This window comes from Macrotis lagotis, chromosome 2 (genome assembly GCF_037893015.1).
Source record: "Macrotis lagotis isolate mMagLag1 chromosome 2, bilby.v1.9.chrom.fasta, whole genome shotgun sequence".
In the NCBI taxonomy this organism is placed as follows: Eukaryota; Metazoa; Chordata; class Mammalia; order Peramelemorphia; family Peramelidae; genus Macrotis; species Macrotis lagotis.
In genome coordinates this window covers 31,289,343-31,303,412 of record NC_133659.1, presented here as the reverse complement: position 1 = coordinate 31,303,412, position 14,070 = coordinate 31,289,343, and the positions used below count along the sequence as shown (strand labels likewise).

At 39.2% G+C, this 14,070-nt stretch overlaps 1 protein-coding gene across 1 annotated transcript in view; it reads left to right on the top strand.

Moving 5' to 3' along the window:
* The window catches only part of CYP4B1 (cytochrome P450 family 4 subfamily B member 1), a 28,640-nt gene that overhangs the window by 3,624 nt on the left and 10,946 nt on the right, over positions 1-14,070 (top strand). The window contains exons 2-8 of the mRNA XM_074221508.1: positions 2,047-2,188; positions 7,174-7,218; positions 9,902-10,029; positions 10,259-10,383; positions 10,713-10,867; positions 12,148-12,254; positions 12,922-13,112. Coding sequence (XP_074077609.1) covers positions 2,047-2,188; positions 7,174-7,218; positions 9,902-10,029; positions 10,259-10,383; positions 10,713-10,867; positions 12,148-12,254; positions 12,922-13,112 — 893 coding nt within the window. The remainder of the gene's footprint in view (positions 1-2,046; positions 2,189-7,173; positions 7,219-9,901; positions 10,030-10,258; positions 10,384-10,712; positions 10,868-12,147; positions 12,255-12,921; positions 13,113-14,070) is intronic.

The following is a 14,070-nucleotide window of genomic DNA, read 5'->3' as shown; positions in this document are numbered from 1 at the left end:
CTGACAACATCACAGGAAACATACTGAAAACCAAGGAAGCAAGCACATAAGGCTGGTATATAATACTGATGAATTTCTCTGGGCAACAAAATCTCTCCATTGTTCTACAGGCCTTCATGACTGATAGTATCAGAGATCTTGGTTAGATTGGTGAATGTTGCATATAGACTTCTGTTTTCTTCCTGGCATTTCTTCTGAAATTGTCAGACTGTAAACACTATGTTCATCATTTCTTGGCTTGTTGAAGGTGTCTGACAACATCACAGTAAATATGCTAAAAACCATGGGAGCAAGCACGCAGCCCTGATGTGTAAGCACCAATGGTGACTGGAAAAACATGAGAGCCATGACCTTTGTCCAGAGTTCTAAGCCTCTGCCAGTAAAATCTAAATGATTATGGAGAACATGAGAGGTACTGGAAAAGGTTAACTATACTGATCTTCAAAAAAGGAAGGAGAATGAAATTTGTAAACTATAGTTTAGGGAACTTGACTTTGATTTCTTGCCACATATCATTAAAGAGATCAGTGAACATCTGCAAAAGGAAGTGATGATCACAGCAAACCATCTTGACAGCATGATAGTTTATGTCAGACTATTTTTTTCTTTTTATATAGGGTTATTGAACTAGTGGATAAAGTAATCAGATTGCTGTAGGTATAATTTACCTAGATTTTAGCATGGGATTTGATTAGGCAGTTCATACTGAAAAATGGGGAGATGTGAGTTGGTTGATATGTGGATTCAGAACTGGCTAAATGGATGAATTTAAAGTAGTTATTAATGGCTCCATAGATACTTATTGTAGATCTTCATTGGAGTATCCTAGAGATATATGCTGTTTAACATTTATACAAATGATTTGGATAAAAACTAGATGATATCCTTTAAAAATATATCAATGATAGAAAGCTAAGAAGGATTAACTAACACACTGGATGACAGATTTAACCCCTAAAAGATCTTGACAAGGTTGGACATAGGACTAAATGTTAAAAGATTAAATATAATAAGGACAAATGAAAGTCATCGATTGGTACAAAAAGTTAATATCACAAGTACAAGATTATGGGGAGCAGGGGGTTGAGCAGATGTGTTTGTCTGAAAAAGTTTCGGGAATTTTAGTGTACTACAATGTTTGATACAAGTCAGCATGATGCTATGGAAGCCAAAAATTTTGTGGTTTTCAGTTACATTAAGTAAGGAAGAGGACTTATAAATAAGGGAGATGATAGTTCCACTATACTATGTCCTGCTCAGTCTACATTTGAAATATTGTGTTCAGTTTCAGACACTGCCTTCTAGAAAGGCTATTAATGAACTGGTAAGTAATCAAAGAAGACCAACTAGATTCATCAACATCCTTATATTCATACCCTGAAAAAAAGGGGTGGGAATGTTCAACTTAGAAAGAAAAGGTACAGGAAAATAGTTGTCTTTATGTAATTGAAAGGTTGTTATGTAGAAGGTTGTGCAGCTAGGGGAAATAGGTAAAGGTTTAAAAAGACAAATCTAACTTTAAAAAAGGGAAAAATTCCTAACAAAGTTATTCAAATGTAGAAAGGGCTATGTTGGGAGGTAGTGGGCTGATCATCCCTGAAGGTCTTCAAAGCAGGTTTCAACTGAATGATCATTTGGTAGGATGCTTTATTGATGTTTTAGAACCTTTCTTTTAAGGTATGACTGATGATATCACTTGCAATTCAAATTCTATCATTCTGTGATTACTACTTTCCTCATTTCTATCCCTTTCTATTTTTAGTTTCCCTTACTTCCTTTTCCATCTTTTTTACCTTTTCCTTCCCATATCTTCTTCCCACATCTTTCCCTTACACTCCCACTTTTCCCAGAACTTCTTCCTCCATCTTTCCCTTACATTTCTTTCTTTGTTGTGACAGATAATTTGTGGTGACTGAAAGTACTACTACTACCTGTCATAATATGTATAGAATCCTCTAACTTGTCGGAATTTGTTTTTCTCTTTCCTTTACTTCCAATAATATGGTCTCCATGTCCTTTATTCCCTTCCCCCTTCCCTAAATACAGATCAAGGAGGAAGGAGGATTGGACACAGTTGTGTCCTGGGCCAACACTTACCCCTGTGCACACCAGCTGTGGATGGGAAATTTTATTGGTTTCCTGAACATCTATGATCCTGACTACACCAAGGCTGTCTATAGTCGAGGAGGTGAGGAAATGTAAAACTTCCCAATGAGATCTAAGGGAAAACCAGAAGGGCAAATATGGGAAAGAATGAATGGAGAAAGAGAATGGGATGGGGCAATGGTGATAGAGCACAAGTGGGTGAAGTAGTAAATGTGTGATCATTGTCATTAGGGTTTATGTTTTCTCTGATAAAAAGAATAGCCTGTGGACTGAAAAAGGTCAAAAAAATGGGAAATAAAGAATTGAAGACCAAGATAAGTAGGGAGATTAAGACAGTGCCTAGATGCTTTTACTAAGGTCAAATAATCAATCTTAGGCAATTTTCCTGACAGGATACTAAGAGAACTGGTATATATATGAATATTAACATTGGTAATGTTTTTTTTTTTGGAATTGAGGAAAATGGGTGAAGTACTACAGATGAGGAGAAAGGGAAAGTCACAGCTTTTTAAAACTACAATAAGAATAGAATATAGTCTACAAGTTATAAGGCAGTGAGCTTGATTTCAATACTTCTCAATATTATGGAATGCACTATTACAAAGGTGGTCAGTAAAAATCTGGAAAAGGAATAGTGATCGCTAAGAGCCAACGTGGCCTTGTCAAGAATAGGCCATGCCAGACAAATCTTGATTTGTTTTTGACAGGGCTCCTAGATTGGTAGACCATCTATTTCAGTTCCAAACAGAGATGAGCACTCTCCATCTCATCATCACTCAGAAATGTTCTACTTCCAAGTAGCTATTAACACAATGTCGAGCACATAGGACATAACAAATAACTACTAGTTTCTCTTGACTGATTATCTCTGAAATTCTTCTTCCAAACTATATCTTATTCTTCTCCCTCACATTTTGCCTCAGTTTCACCTAAATTGATTGTGACACTCATCCCTTTTTGGCTCTCACAGTCTACCACCCATGTTCTAGGATTCACTTTTCTCCCTTTGTACTCTTGTCCCCATACTTAATCAGTCCAACTTTTCATCATGAAAAATGAGACCTACAACTTCTGCTTATGCCTCACTAACTCTAACTTCTGAGTTACCCTTCCCAGACATCTTCTCCACTTTGACTTGAGTACTACCGATTGACACCAATGAAATCACACAAATGTGCTGACAGAGTCTACTACAAATTTGTCTAATTTGTGGTGTCTAACTGGGGTGTCTAATCTTAATGGGATTTGATAACATTTGATAACAATCCTTTTATTTTTAGTGACTGACCCATAACACTCCCTTCGCCTACAGCTATTCTAAAGCTTCTGCTCTCTTCTTAAACTTACTATGCTATTCCTGACCAACAAAAGACTTATTTTTCTCTTTTAGTGAAAAAAGCAGTCATCTGTTATGCTCTTCCTATTCTATATACCACTTTAAATACTTCATCTTTTGTTCTTTCCTCCTTAGCTCCAATCTCTGATGAAGATGTAAATCTTCTTCTTGGCAGGTCCAAGTCTTCTGTTTATTCTCTTGATCCTATCCTTTCTCATCTCTTTCAAGAATTTTTCCCTTTGACAATCCCCTCTCTTATTTTTAATTCTCTCCTCATCTCCTGGCCCCTTTCCTACTGATGGCCCCTTTCCTACAGGGTCTTTGGAAGAATTTTTTTCTATGCTTGAAATGCTCAGCATTTAAGGTTCTAAACCACTTAGAATCTTTACCTTCCTTCAATGCTTATTTCCATTGTAATTTTCTATTGGAGACCATCCCTGACCTCCCAGAAGCTGTTAGTATGCTTTTCCTTTTCAAATTGTTCAGAATTTCCATATCTACATAGATATTGTATCCTCATAGGTAAATATAAAATATGGATCAATGACTTCACTTTGTATGTCTAGCACCTAGGACAGTTCCTTGCCCATAATTGAAGTTTAAAATTGCTCATCAAATTTAGTCACATTTATTTGAATCTGAGGGATACTAGACATAATTAAGCTGAATTTCATCAAAACATCTGTCAGTTTGCCTAATGTTTCTCTTGTACATGGGTTGGGGAAATGTGGGATAGGTTACAGTCCAGTTAGGTGTATTCAGAGCTGAATGGGTGAAACTAACTTTAGTTATAGGATTATGAATTTTGAACTAGACATCTCATAGGCTCATAGATTTATATCTAGAATCCAGGGACTACAGAGATCATTGAATCCTACTTCCTCATCTTCCCTCCCCCCTGCCACCCCCCATGAAGACATAGGTATTAGAATGACTTGCATAACGTCCATTCAGATAGTAAGCAACAGAATTAGAATTTTTAACCCATATCTCTTTTTCTAAATGCACAACTTTTCTTCCTACCACATGATTTTTTTTTCCTGCCTCATGATTTGGTAGTTGTTAATGCCAAAGGTGTCTCATAGCACCCCTCTGAGATCTATTATTGACCCAGGGAAGCTTCATGCTTTTTTTTTTCATTACTTGGATAAAAGGTATTGATGGCAAGCCCATCAAAGTTGAGAGGGAGAGTTAGTACAGGGGACAATAAAGTCAAGAATCCAAAAAATATTAAGATATATAAATGTTGGGTAGAATATAAGATAAATATAATAGAGGTAAATATATAATATAATACTTGACTTAAAGAAAAAATAGCACCCTTGCAGGTAAAAGAGAGCATGGCTTGATAACAGTTCATCTGAACTAGAGGTTGTGGACTGCATGCTTGTTGTGAGGGATGTGGTCACCAAGAAAACTAATATAAAGCACGATTACATTGAAAGGCAGAGCCTCTAGGATTAAGAAGATGACAGTTTCTTTGTCCTCTACCTTCATAGGACTCCATAGAAGGCCTTGTATTCAGTTCTTGGGCACTACAACTTGGAAAGAACAAAGATGAGTGTCTAGAGGAGGGTAACTGGGTTGGTGAAGGGCTGTGACTTCAATATATATGGTTATAGTGTGGGAAAAGTATTGGATTAAGAGTCTGAGGAACTGAGTTTAAATCTTGCCTTTGGCATTGCTTGTACGAATTTAGATGTTACTTAAACCACTTGAGGTCTTACTTTCCTCAACAGTAAAATATGTAATTTGAAACAGTCCCCAGTATCTCTTCTAAATATGATCCTATTAATTGGAAGGGGCAGCTAGGTAGCACAGACTCATCTTCCTGAGTTCAACTCTGGTTTCAGACACTTAATAGACTTGGGCAAGTCACTTAATCCTGTTTGCTTCTGTTTCCTCATTTGCAAAAATGAGATGGAGAAAGAAATGGCATATCACTTTGTTGGGAGCCAGGGTCTCTAAGCTGCTGCAGAGGCTGGACCCTGGCATCACTTTGCCAAGAAAACCCCAAATGGGACCACAGAGAATTGAACAAGATTGAATATTGACTGAACAACAATATAACAGCCTTCATTGGCGGTGTTTAGATGGGAATAGTTTTAGATATGAAACTATAACTTTCTTCAAGAATTTGAAGAGCTCGCATATAGAAGATGGACCAGTTCAGCTCTACTTGGAGGTGAAATAAGAACAGTAGAGGAGAAGGAGTTGTAGGAAGGCAGCTTTCATCTGGATGTTAATATGGCAGGTACATGGAGTGATCTACCCACCTTGTAGCTTCTCATATCTCTCACATAGGCATATGAACACCTACTTCGTCTCTGGGCTGGTAATATCACTCCCTAGCTTCTCATATGAACTACTTTGTTCTTAGATACAATTTTCTCAGATTCCGATAGATAACTATTAAGTGATAAATTCACCCTCCTATATAGCACTCTTTAGTATCTACCGTACATTTCTATTTGAAGCCTTAGACACTCAGAATGACTTATTTTATTGTCCATGGTTCAACTAACTGAATTGATAATAAGGCAAAAGAAACATTGATGATAATATTAAGACAAATAAATATATTACAATCTATACAAACCCTGTGTCTCATATTCTCATATAAACAATCAATATTGATTGGCAAGAGTGGCCACATACACAGAAGTCTGCCAATGAGGCATATAAACACAGGAAATTCATGTGCTCATGGTATCTTACAACTTTGGAACTATATTCTTTCTGTCTCAGCAACTGTTCATAAAAGTTACTTGGTGAATAGAATTTCTGTATTGAAAAATTACTTCAACTAATAAGTTCAGTTGAAACTATACTTGATTAATACCTTACTGGACAACATTTAGGCCAGTGTAGCTGACAAAGTTCTGGAACTTGACTGTCTCCTTCCCCTTCCCCTATACTGTCTTCCTCTCTCTCACACCTTTCTTCTTTCTGTTCCTGCCTCTGATTATATTTCTGTTCTGGGTTAGATTGCAGTCAAATGGATTACATTTGTCCCATAATAATACGACAACTCTGTGTTTCATATTTCCCCAGATGTAAAGCTAAATGTTATCCTAATTATGGAAATTGATTGTATTTTTTATTTGCTTTAAAAGCTTGTCACATCAAAACTCAAGAACACACAACTCAGAATTCAATCAGAAAAGTATTTCAAGAACTGTACTCTCATGGTTTCTGAGCAGGCTTAGTTCAGAAGCAAGTCAACAGCATTTGTTTAAGTATTTATCCAGTGTTTGTCATATTCCAAATATAGTGCTAAGGGCTAGGGCTTAAAGAAAGGCAAGAACAGCCTTTGACTTTAGGTTGTTTATCATCTAATCCCAAGCCAACAACCTTAAAGGAACAGTACAGTAATCAAGAAAAACTTCCTAAGAATTAGAATTAATTCTCAGGGGAATGGGCTTCCAAGGGATGTGTGGAAGAGGTGGAAGCTCCTAACTAAAGATTCTGAAGTCAAGGAAGGATGGTTACTTGTCATGGATGTGGGAAAGGAGCTTCTTCCTTGGGCATTGGATTGGATTCAGTGATTTCTGGAAATCCTCCCACCCATGAGATATGATGTTTCTCAACCTTTGGGCTTTCAAGATACTAGACCTTTCATCCTCAGGGTAAGGACAAGGATTTTCCTGTTCTCTGCTAGCCTGATCCTGCTAGCTGATGGTTTGGGAGAGTTTTCTCTGACTGCACCTTTTTTTTTTTTAACTCTACAGATCCCAAGGCCTTTGACATATATGGTTTCTTCTTACCATGGATTGGTGAGTTTGATTTCTCTGCCTCTCCTAACTTTCTCATCCACCTTGGATAGGGTAGAAAAAGCCAAAGTGCATATCTGAATAATGGGATATCTGAGTCTGGGGAAAGGAGTATCCAATTCCTTCTACTTCTGCCTGCCCATCACACAGTCTTTGAGTCCTCAGCCCACTTGCACTCATCACCCTATGCCAAATTCTGGACTTGACCAGGCGGAGATTGGGCTCTTGCTTACCAGGAGCTCCTAGTTTTCCTGAGGAGGTAAATCACAAATATGGTGTCTATCTAAGCTTGAACAAAAGCCTTAAATAGGAGCTCAGGAAACCTGGGTCCTAGCCCTACACTATCACGTGATCTTGGGCAAGACTCCTCCCCTCTCTGGGCCTCCTATAAAACAGAGGAATGAACTCAGGGCTCAGAGCAACTGCAGACATTCTAATGTAAACTTTGTCCAAGTTTGATTTTCTCATAAAGCCACTTCACTGACTTTGCACACTTGAACTTAGAGTCCAGAGAAGTTGCACCATATTATGTAATTTGTTCCCCACCGAGTGGTTGTGAAGAATGATAGCTATGTGAAATATTATCAGTACAGTCTGCCAATTGATTATCTCAGGCTGCAGGATATCCTGAGGTCTGGCTCTCTGTATTTAATCTCTGTTCATATCTGTGACACTATTTATACCTTCTTATATCTTCCCTTTTACATCTACCCCCCTACTGTTTTTATTTACCTTTAAAACCTTGCAATAACTTCTGACCCTTTCACTCCATTTGAACTTATTTTTTTTGAGATTACCAATGCTCTCTTCTTAAATATTATATCTAATGGGCTTTTTCAATCCTCAACTTGCTAAATTTCTGAGTGACTTTCATGACTGTTGATCACTCCCACCTTCTGGATAGTCTTTCTTTCCTTTGCACTCATGATGATACTCTTTTCTGGGTCTTCTGCTCCTTCTTTGCCTACTTCTCAATATCCCTTGTTGTATTTCCATGCAGCAAAATATCCATTTTTCCCCTAACAAGTTCTCAGCAAATACCTATTGAATTAGATTGAATGTGTGATTGCATCAACTCTCCAGTTTTAGACTCTAAAGCAAATTTAAATGCTCAATCAGCAATCATTTATTAAGCAATTACCACAAAGATACAACTATGAAGCAGATTGCATTCTTGGGAGCAAAGTGACCAAAGAAATTAAGAACAGCTTGGGGTGGGTGTGTGAATGGGTGACAGGGAATCTTTTCAGTCTTTCACACACTCTGCATATATTCTGGCCAAATTTCTTCCAACATTTCTCTGTACTTGCCATTCTACAGTTAGTTCTCAACTTTTGAGAGGTGAAAGGTTTCTAAAATGGCACAAAAGTAGAAAGTGCAAATGTTGATACATTGAACATATGGGAAATAAGGGGTTAGGCATTTTTGCAAGTAAACTTGTATAATCTTTCCCTGGAGATTGAAAAAGATTAGATTTTCTTCATTTAGTTCTCTATTACAAAACACTTATTCCAACAATATGCACTTTGGGGAGCATATTCTTGAACATTTTAGGAATGCTCTCTTCCTTTTTGCAGATTTAACTCACCATTGCTTCGTTGACTCTAAACTCAGGGCTCAGAGCGACTGCAGACTTTCTAATGTGAACTTTATCTAATTTTGATTTTCTCACTCAGCCCCTTCACTGAATTTGCACAATGCTTTGAGGACTTGATTGCAACACAAAACTTGAGTTTTGAAGGCAAACCATGAAAAAATGCAACAAATGAATAAGGTCTTTATAATGTAGATTGAACAACAGTAGTACCTAGTAGGGTACCAGTGTCGCTACAAGCCTGTATACATCACAACTCATTTTAATCTATAGTATATGGTTGTGAATGTGTGTGGTTGCCAATATAAAAGTGAAATTACAATTGTTAATAAAATCATGAGTATACTGGAAGTCAATAAAGTCAAATGTGTGAATATTGATGATTGACTGTGTCCATACTTTTGCATAAGCTGGCCCCAATACCAAGAAGACTTTTTCTCATTTCCACCTCTTGGAATCCTCAGTCTCCTTCTCTACTTGGCTTCCATGGCACCTTCCATGGGAAACCTTTTCTGATCCTTTCAGGTTTCTTCCTCTCCTATCATCTTGCATTTACTTCTTTGGTTTTCTGGTGTAATTGCAATCCATTTGATTGCCCAAGTTCCTTAAGGGCAAGGTCTCTTTTTTCTGGCACATAGTAGGTGTTTAATAAATATTTATTGATTGATTGGTTGATTGATACTTTCCACATCCCCCAAGAGAATGTAGATTGCTCAAATGTGGAGATTTGGAGGAGTTTCTATGGAGAAAACATGAGTTTTGTTCTTCTATCCCCATAGGGATGTATTCTAAAGTTCCTTCAAATTTTGAACATTCTGTGTTCTGTGGCTCAGATCTCAGCATTTCTATTCTTTCATTCTCTTTCTGTGTTTTCTTAAGTAGATTAAGTCTCCTCAATGAAGGCTTATTCCATGACTAAGGTTTTCAGAAAACCCTTTCAATTTCCACTTTAGTGAGGACTGACTGTGTGCTCTGAGAAGGGGGACAGGCTCATTGTCTCTTTCCAGGTTTCCATGTGCTTGGATCCTGGACAGGAAAAGACTAACCTGATGAAGAGGTGCTACTCTTTCATGTGTTCTTTCCCCATCCCAGGGAGGGGACTACTGGTCCTGGATGGGCCCAAGTGGTTTCAGCACCGGAAACTGCTCACCCCTGCCTTTCACTCAGAGGTCCTGAAGCCATATGTGGATGTGTTTGTTGGGTCTACCAAAGTTATGCTGGTGAGAGACTTCTTGAAGCCTTGTTCTGATCCTTATGCCTTCCTGTGGGGATAAAATTAAGACTGGGCTAGCTTGGGGTCTCTAGTCTGCACTGGACAGAATGTCCTTTGGAATAGATCCAAGAAGGATGCTGTTTCTTTTGGAAAGGGGTGCAGGAAGGGGGTTGAGCCTTGGGAACAAGTCCTGAGGGTCTATGGGACTTGAGTCTTTGATTTTCTGTCTTTTTCAGGACAAATGGGACAAGAAGATTCAGTCGGACAAGTGTGTGAACATCTTCCCAGATGTGGGTCACATGGCTCTGGACTCTCTGATGAAATGTATCTTTGGAAGGTCTAGTGAGAACCAGTCACAGAGGTTAGGGAAGGGGCCCTGACTGTCCTAGGGGTACTGCCTTTGCCTTACTCCTAGAGAGTAAGTCCATGGTCTGAGAGGAAACAACTCTGCCCTGGGGAACCCCTTATTTGAGGAAGAGAGACTCAAACACCACAGGAAAGCACCACTGAGATCTAGATGGTAAGGGTCTTGATGGCAGATATGGGACTTTGATACCCCCTTCTCCCAAGTGCAGAGCTTGGTCATCCAATTTCAGGGTGTGGGGAGAATGCCTCCTCAAAATATTAAAACACAGTCATCACTTTTTCCCATGTCATTGCCTCACTTCTTCCTTTTCTTAACCTCTGCAGTGATACCAGTTACTGTCAGGCCATTGGGAAACTCACTTTGTTGATGCAACAGCGAATGGCAGTTTTCCACTATCACAATGACTTCTACTATTACTGGTTCACTAGTCATGGAAGGAAGTTTCTACAGGCCTGCAAGGTTGCTCATGACTACACTGGTATGTCTCCAGCCTGGAATTGCCCTTCTTTTAATCCTCCTTCTCCCACCCTCCCTCCCTCCCTTCCTTTTTTACTTCTTTTCTTCCCATCTTTTTTTTTCATTTCCTTCTTTCTTTTGTCTCAAGCACATTACCCGCTTGGTAGCCCCAATGGCTATTCCTCATTATCCTCCATCAAGTGGTGTCTTTTTGTGATCCTTGGCCTCCTGTCCTCAACCCCTTCCCTAACCAAATGAGGACCATGAATTTATGCTCCCCTCATCCTTTTATCTTATTTACTTTCTCCAAATCTTCAGTGAATCTAAAATCTTATCAATTTAACTATTCTTGTAAAGATGAACCAATGTAGCATGATCTATCCTATACACATGTCTCTTTACTTGCATCCACAGTGTTCTACTTAAGTAGCATTCTCCCTTTTTTTTTTTTTAAATTAGAACTAGTTCACTTTTGTCTTTAGGATTCTATTCCCAAAAGCCTCCAACTCCTCTTGGAATGACTTTCCCTTGAAATTTTATTTTTTTTATTTTTTAGGGGTTTTTTGCAAGGCAATGGGGTTAAGTGGCTTGCCCAAGGCCACACAGCTAGGTAATTATTAAATGTCTAAGGTCACATTTGAACTCAGGTACTCCTGACTCCAGGGCCAATGCTCTATCCACTGCGCCACCTAGCCACCCCTACCCCTTGAAATTTTAGAACATGAAAGCCATTTTTTTTATTTGAACCCTTTGAAATTTGTTCTCTTTAAGTCTGGGATTGTCAGTCTATTCCAATTTTGGAATGCAAACTCTAAAATGTAGCAATAGTTTCTCCCTAAGGATCCCAGCATTTCAATACAGAAGAGGGTGTGGTGCAGGAGAAAAATGAATCACCCAGTTTCCTCTGTCTTGCCCATTTACTCTTCCAGTTATGAAGTTCTTTGTTCATTTAAGTGTTCTTTCCTTCTCGTTCAGTGGCTTAGAGAATTAGAGCTCCTTTAGGAAAAAATCAGGTCTTCTATCTCCAGCTAACTAGAGTAAGGGTTAGAGATTACTTTCAGTGCTCACTGGAGTGAGGGCTTGGCTGAGGCATCTATAACCCTAAGGAATATATTTAAAGGAAAGAGTCCTGGGAGGAGTCTGGCAGACCAGGTTCTTCCACCCATTCCATTGATTTTATGACCTTAAATCAATCATTTCCCTTCTAGGATTTAGTTTCCCTTTTTTTTTTTTGCAAGTTGGGTACTTGAACACACGATTTCTCCCTCCATTACCATTACTAATAGTGATTTCCTTCTACAGACAAGGTTATTAAGGCCAGAAAGGCTGCTCTGAAGGAGGAGGAAGAACAGGAGAAGATCCAGGGGAAAAAACGCCTGGACTTCTTGGACATTCTTCTTGGGGCTGGAGTGAGTTTGATGGACTTCTAAGGGATGGATTCATCTGGGGCTGAATTTAGGGAAAGTCAAAGTAGATCTTTAGGGCTCTCCAACCTCCTTACTACAAGTAGTGTCTATCTGTCTCCTGTTCCTACTTCTGTCCTTGTGCAATTGCTCATTCATCAAATAAAAGGAGACATCAGTGGGGAAAGGGATTGTCTACCCAAGGCTTCCTGGGGCAGCTGGGCAGGGATGGGTTATTTGAACTTGACTTTGATTGGTACATAGGATCCATATAGCTAGAGTGAAAAAGAATATAATATGTTATTAGAAAGGGTGCTGGATTTGGTATCAAAAGGCCTGGGTTCAAATTCTGACTTGGACACTTGCCACCCATGTGACATTGAGCAAATCACTTCTCTGATGTGGGCCTCACTTTCTACCTCTGAAGAATGAGATTTGACTCAAAGGTCTCTCGTACCCTTTTTAGTTCTAAATTGCATAAGAGGGCAAGTCAAGTAGAAGGATAGTTCATCCTCCAGTACCTATCAAAAAAGATGATCCCATTTCCCTCTTACTCAGGTCCTTTTTCTACTATTTAACAGTTTTATTGAGGGCAAGTTGTGCCTGAAGTTTACTTTAAATCCTTCTCATTGTGTTATCCATCCATTTTTGTTACCTCCATTCCTTCCTGAAGGATGAGAGCAAGACTCAGCTATCAGATGCAGACCTACGAGCTGAGGTGGACACATTCATGTTTGAGGGTCATGATACCACCACCAGTGCCATCTCCTGGTTCTTGTATTGCATAGCTCTCCACCCAGAGCACCAACAGCGATGCCGGGAGGAGATCCAGGAAATTTTGGGAAATCGTGATACCATCCAATGGTGAGCCCTGGGCTTGGCTGAGAAGTGTGCCAGGGGCTGCAGGGATCCTGTCAGGACCTACCACTTATTAATGGTGTGACCATGCCAGTCTCTTCCTTTTTCTGGACTTCAGTTTCTTCATTTATATATAATAAGGGAATTGGAAAAATTAGAAAAAATAATCTCTAGGGAATCTTGAAAGACTAAAATCTCATGTCCAATGATTAGATTCCTATGGTTGACTCCAAGGCCTACCCCATTGGCAGAGTTTGGGGGAGGTCATTGTCATCCACCATGGGTCTATTCTTATGGGATTAGTCTTCCTTCCAAACCTTCCAATCCCCCCCACTCCATGAAGGACTTTGGGTCAATTTGAACTCTGAGTTTGGGTTTCTGGCAGCTTCCTGGGGAGCCCTCTCATCTACCTTGATCTATCTCAATCTCTAGATCCAAGGCTTGGGTATTTCATTATTTTCTGAAACTTCCTAGTCCCTCAAACCATTCCTTGATTATTTGAAAAAGTGTTTCATGTTGTTCTTCCCACAATGATAAAATTTAAGAGTCTAACTTGTATATGAAATGAAGCACCGCTTGCATGTGGCCATCTAAGTGATTGTGTCTTTGCTTGGAGAAGTCCAGTTAAGGAAGAGTCCACTAGCCCTGGGGATAACCCACTCACTCTACTTTGGCAAAACCCATTGTTAGAGTTCTTTCTCACATCTAGATGTCTTCACAACTTCTTTCTCTGCTTCTTCTTCTAACCTCTGAGGAGAAGCAGGACAAATCTCATCCCTTCTCCACAGGGCAACCCTTCAAATGCTTGAATGCCATTTGGTTCCTCCTGAGGCTTCTTTTCTCCACTTTGGCTGGGTTCCGTTCCTTTGATTGCTTCACATATGGTGGGGGACTCAAAGTCCTTTCCCATTCTGGTTGCCTTCCTTTGGATACTTTCCATCTTATCAATGTTTTTCTTAAACCA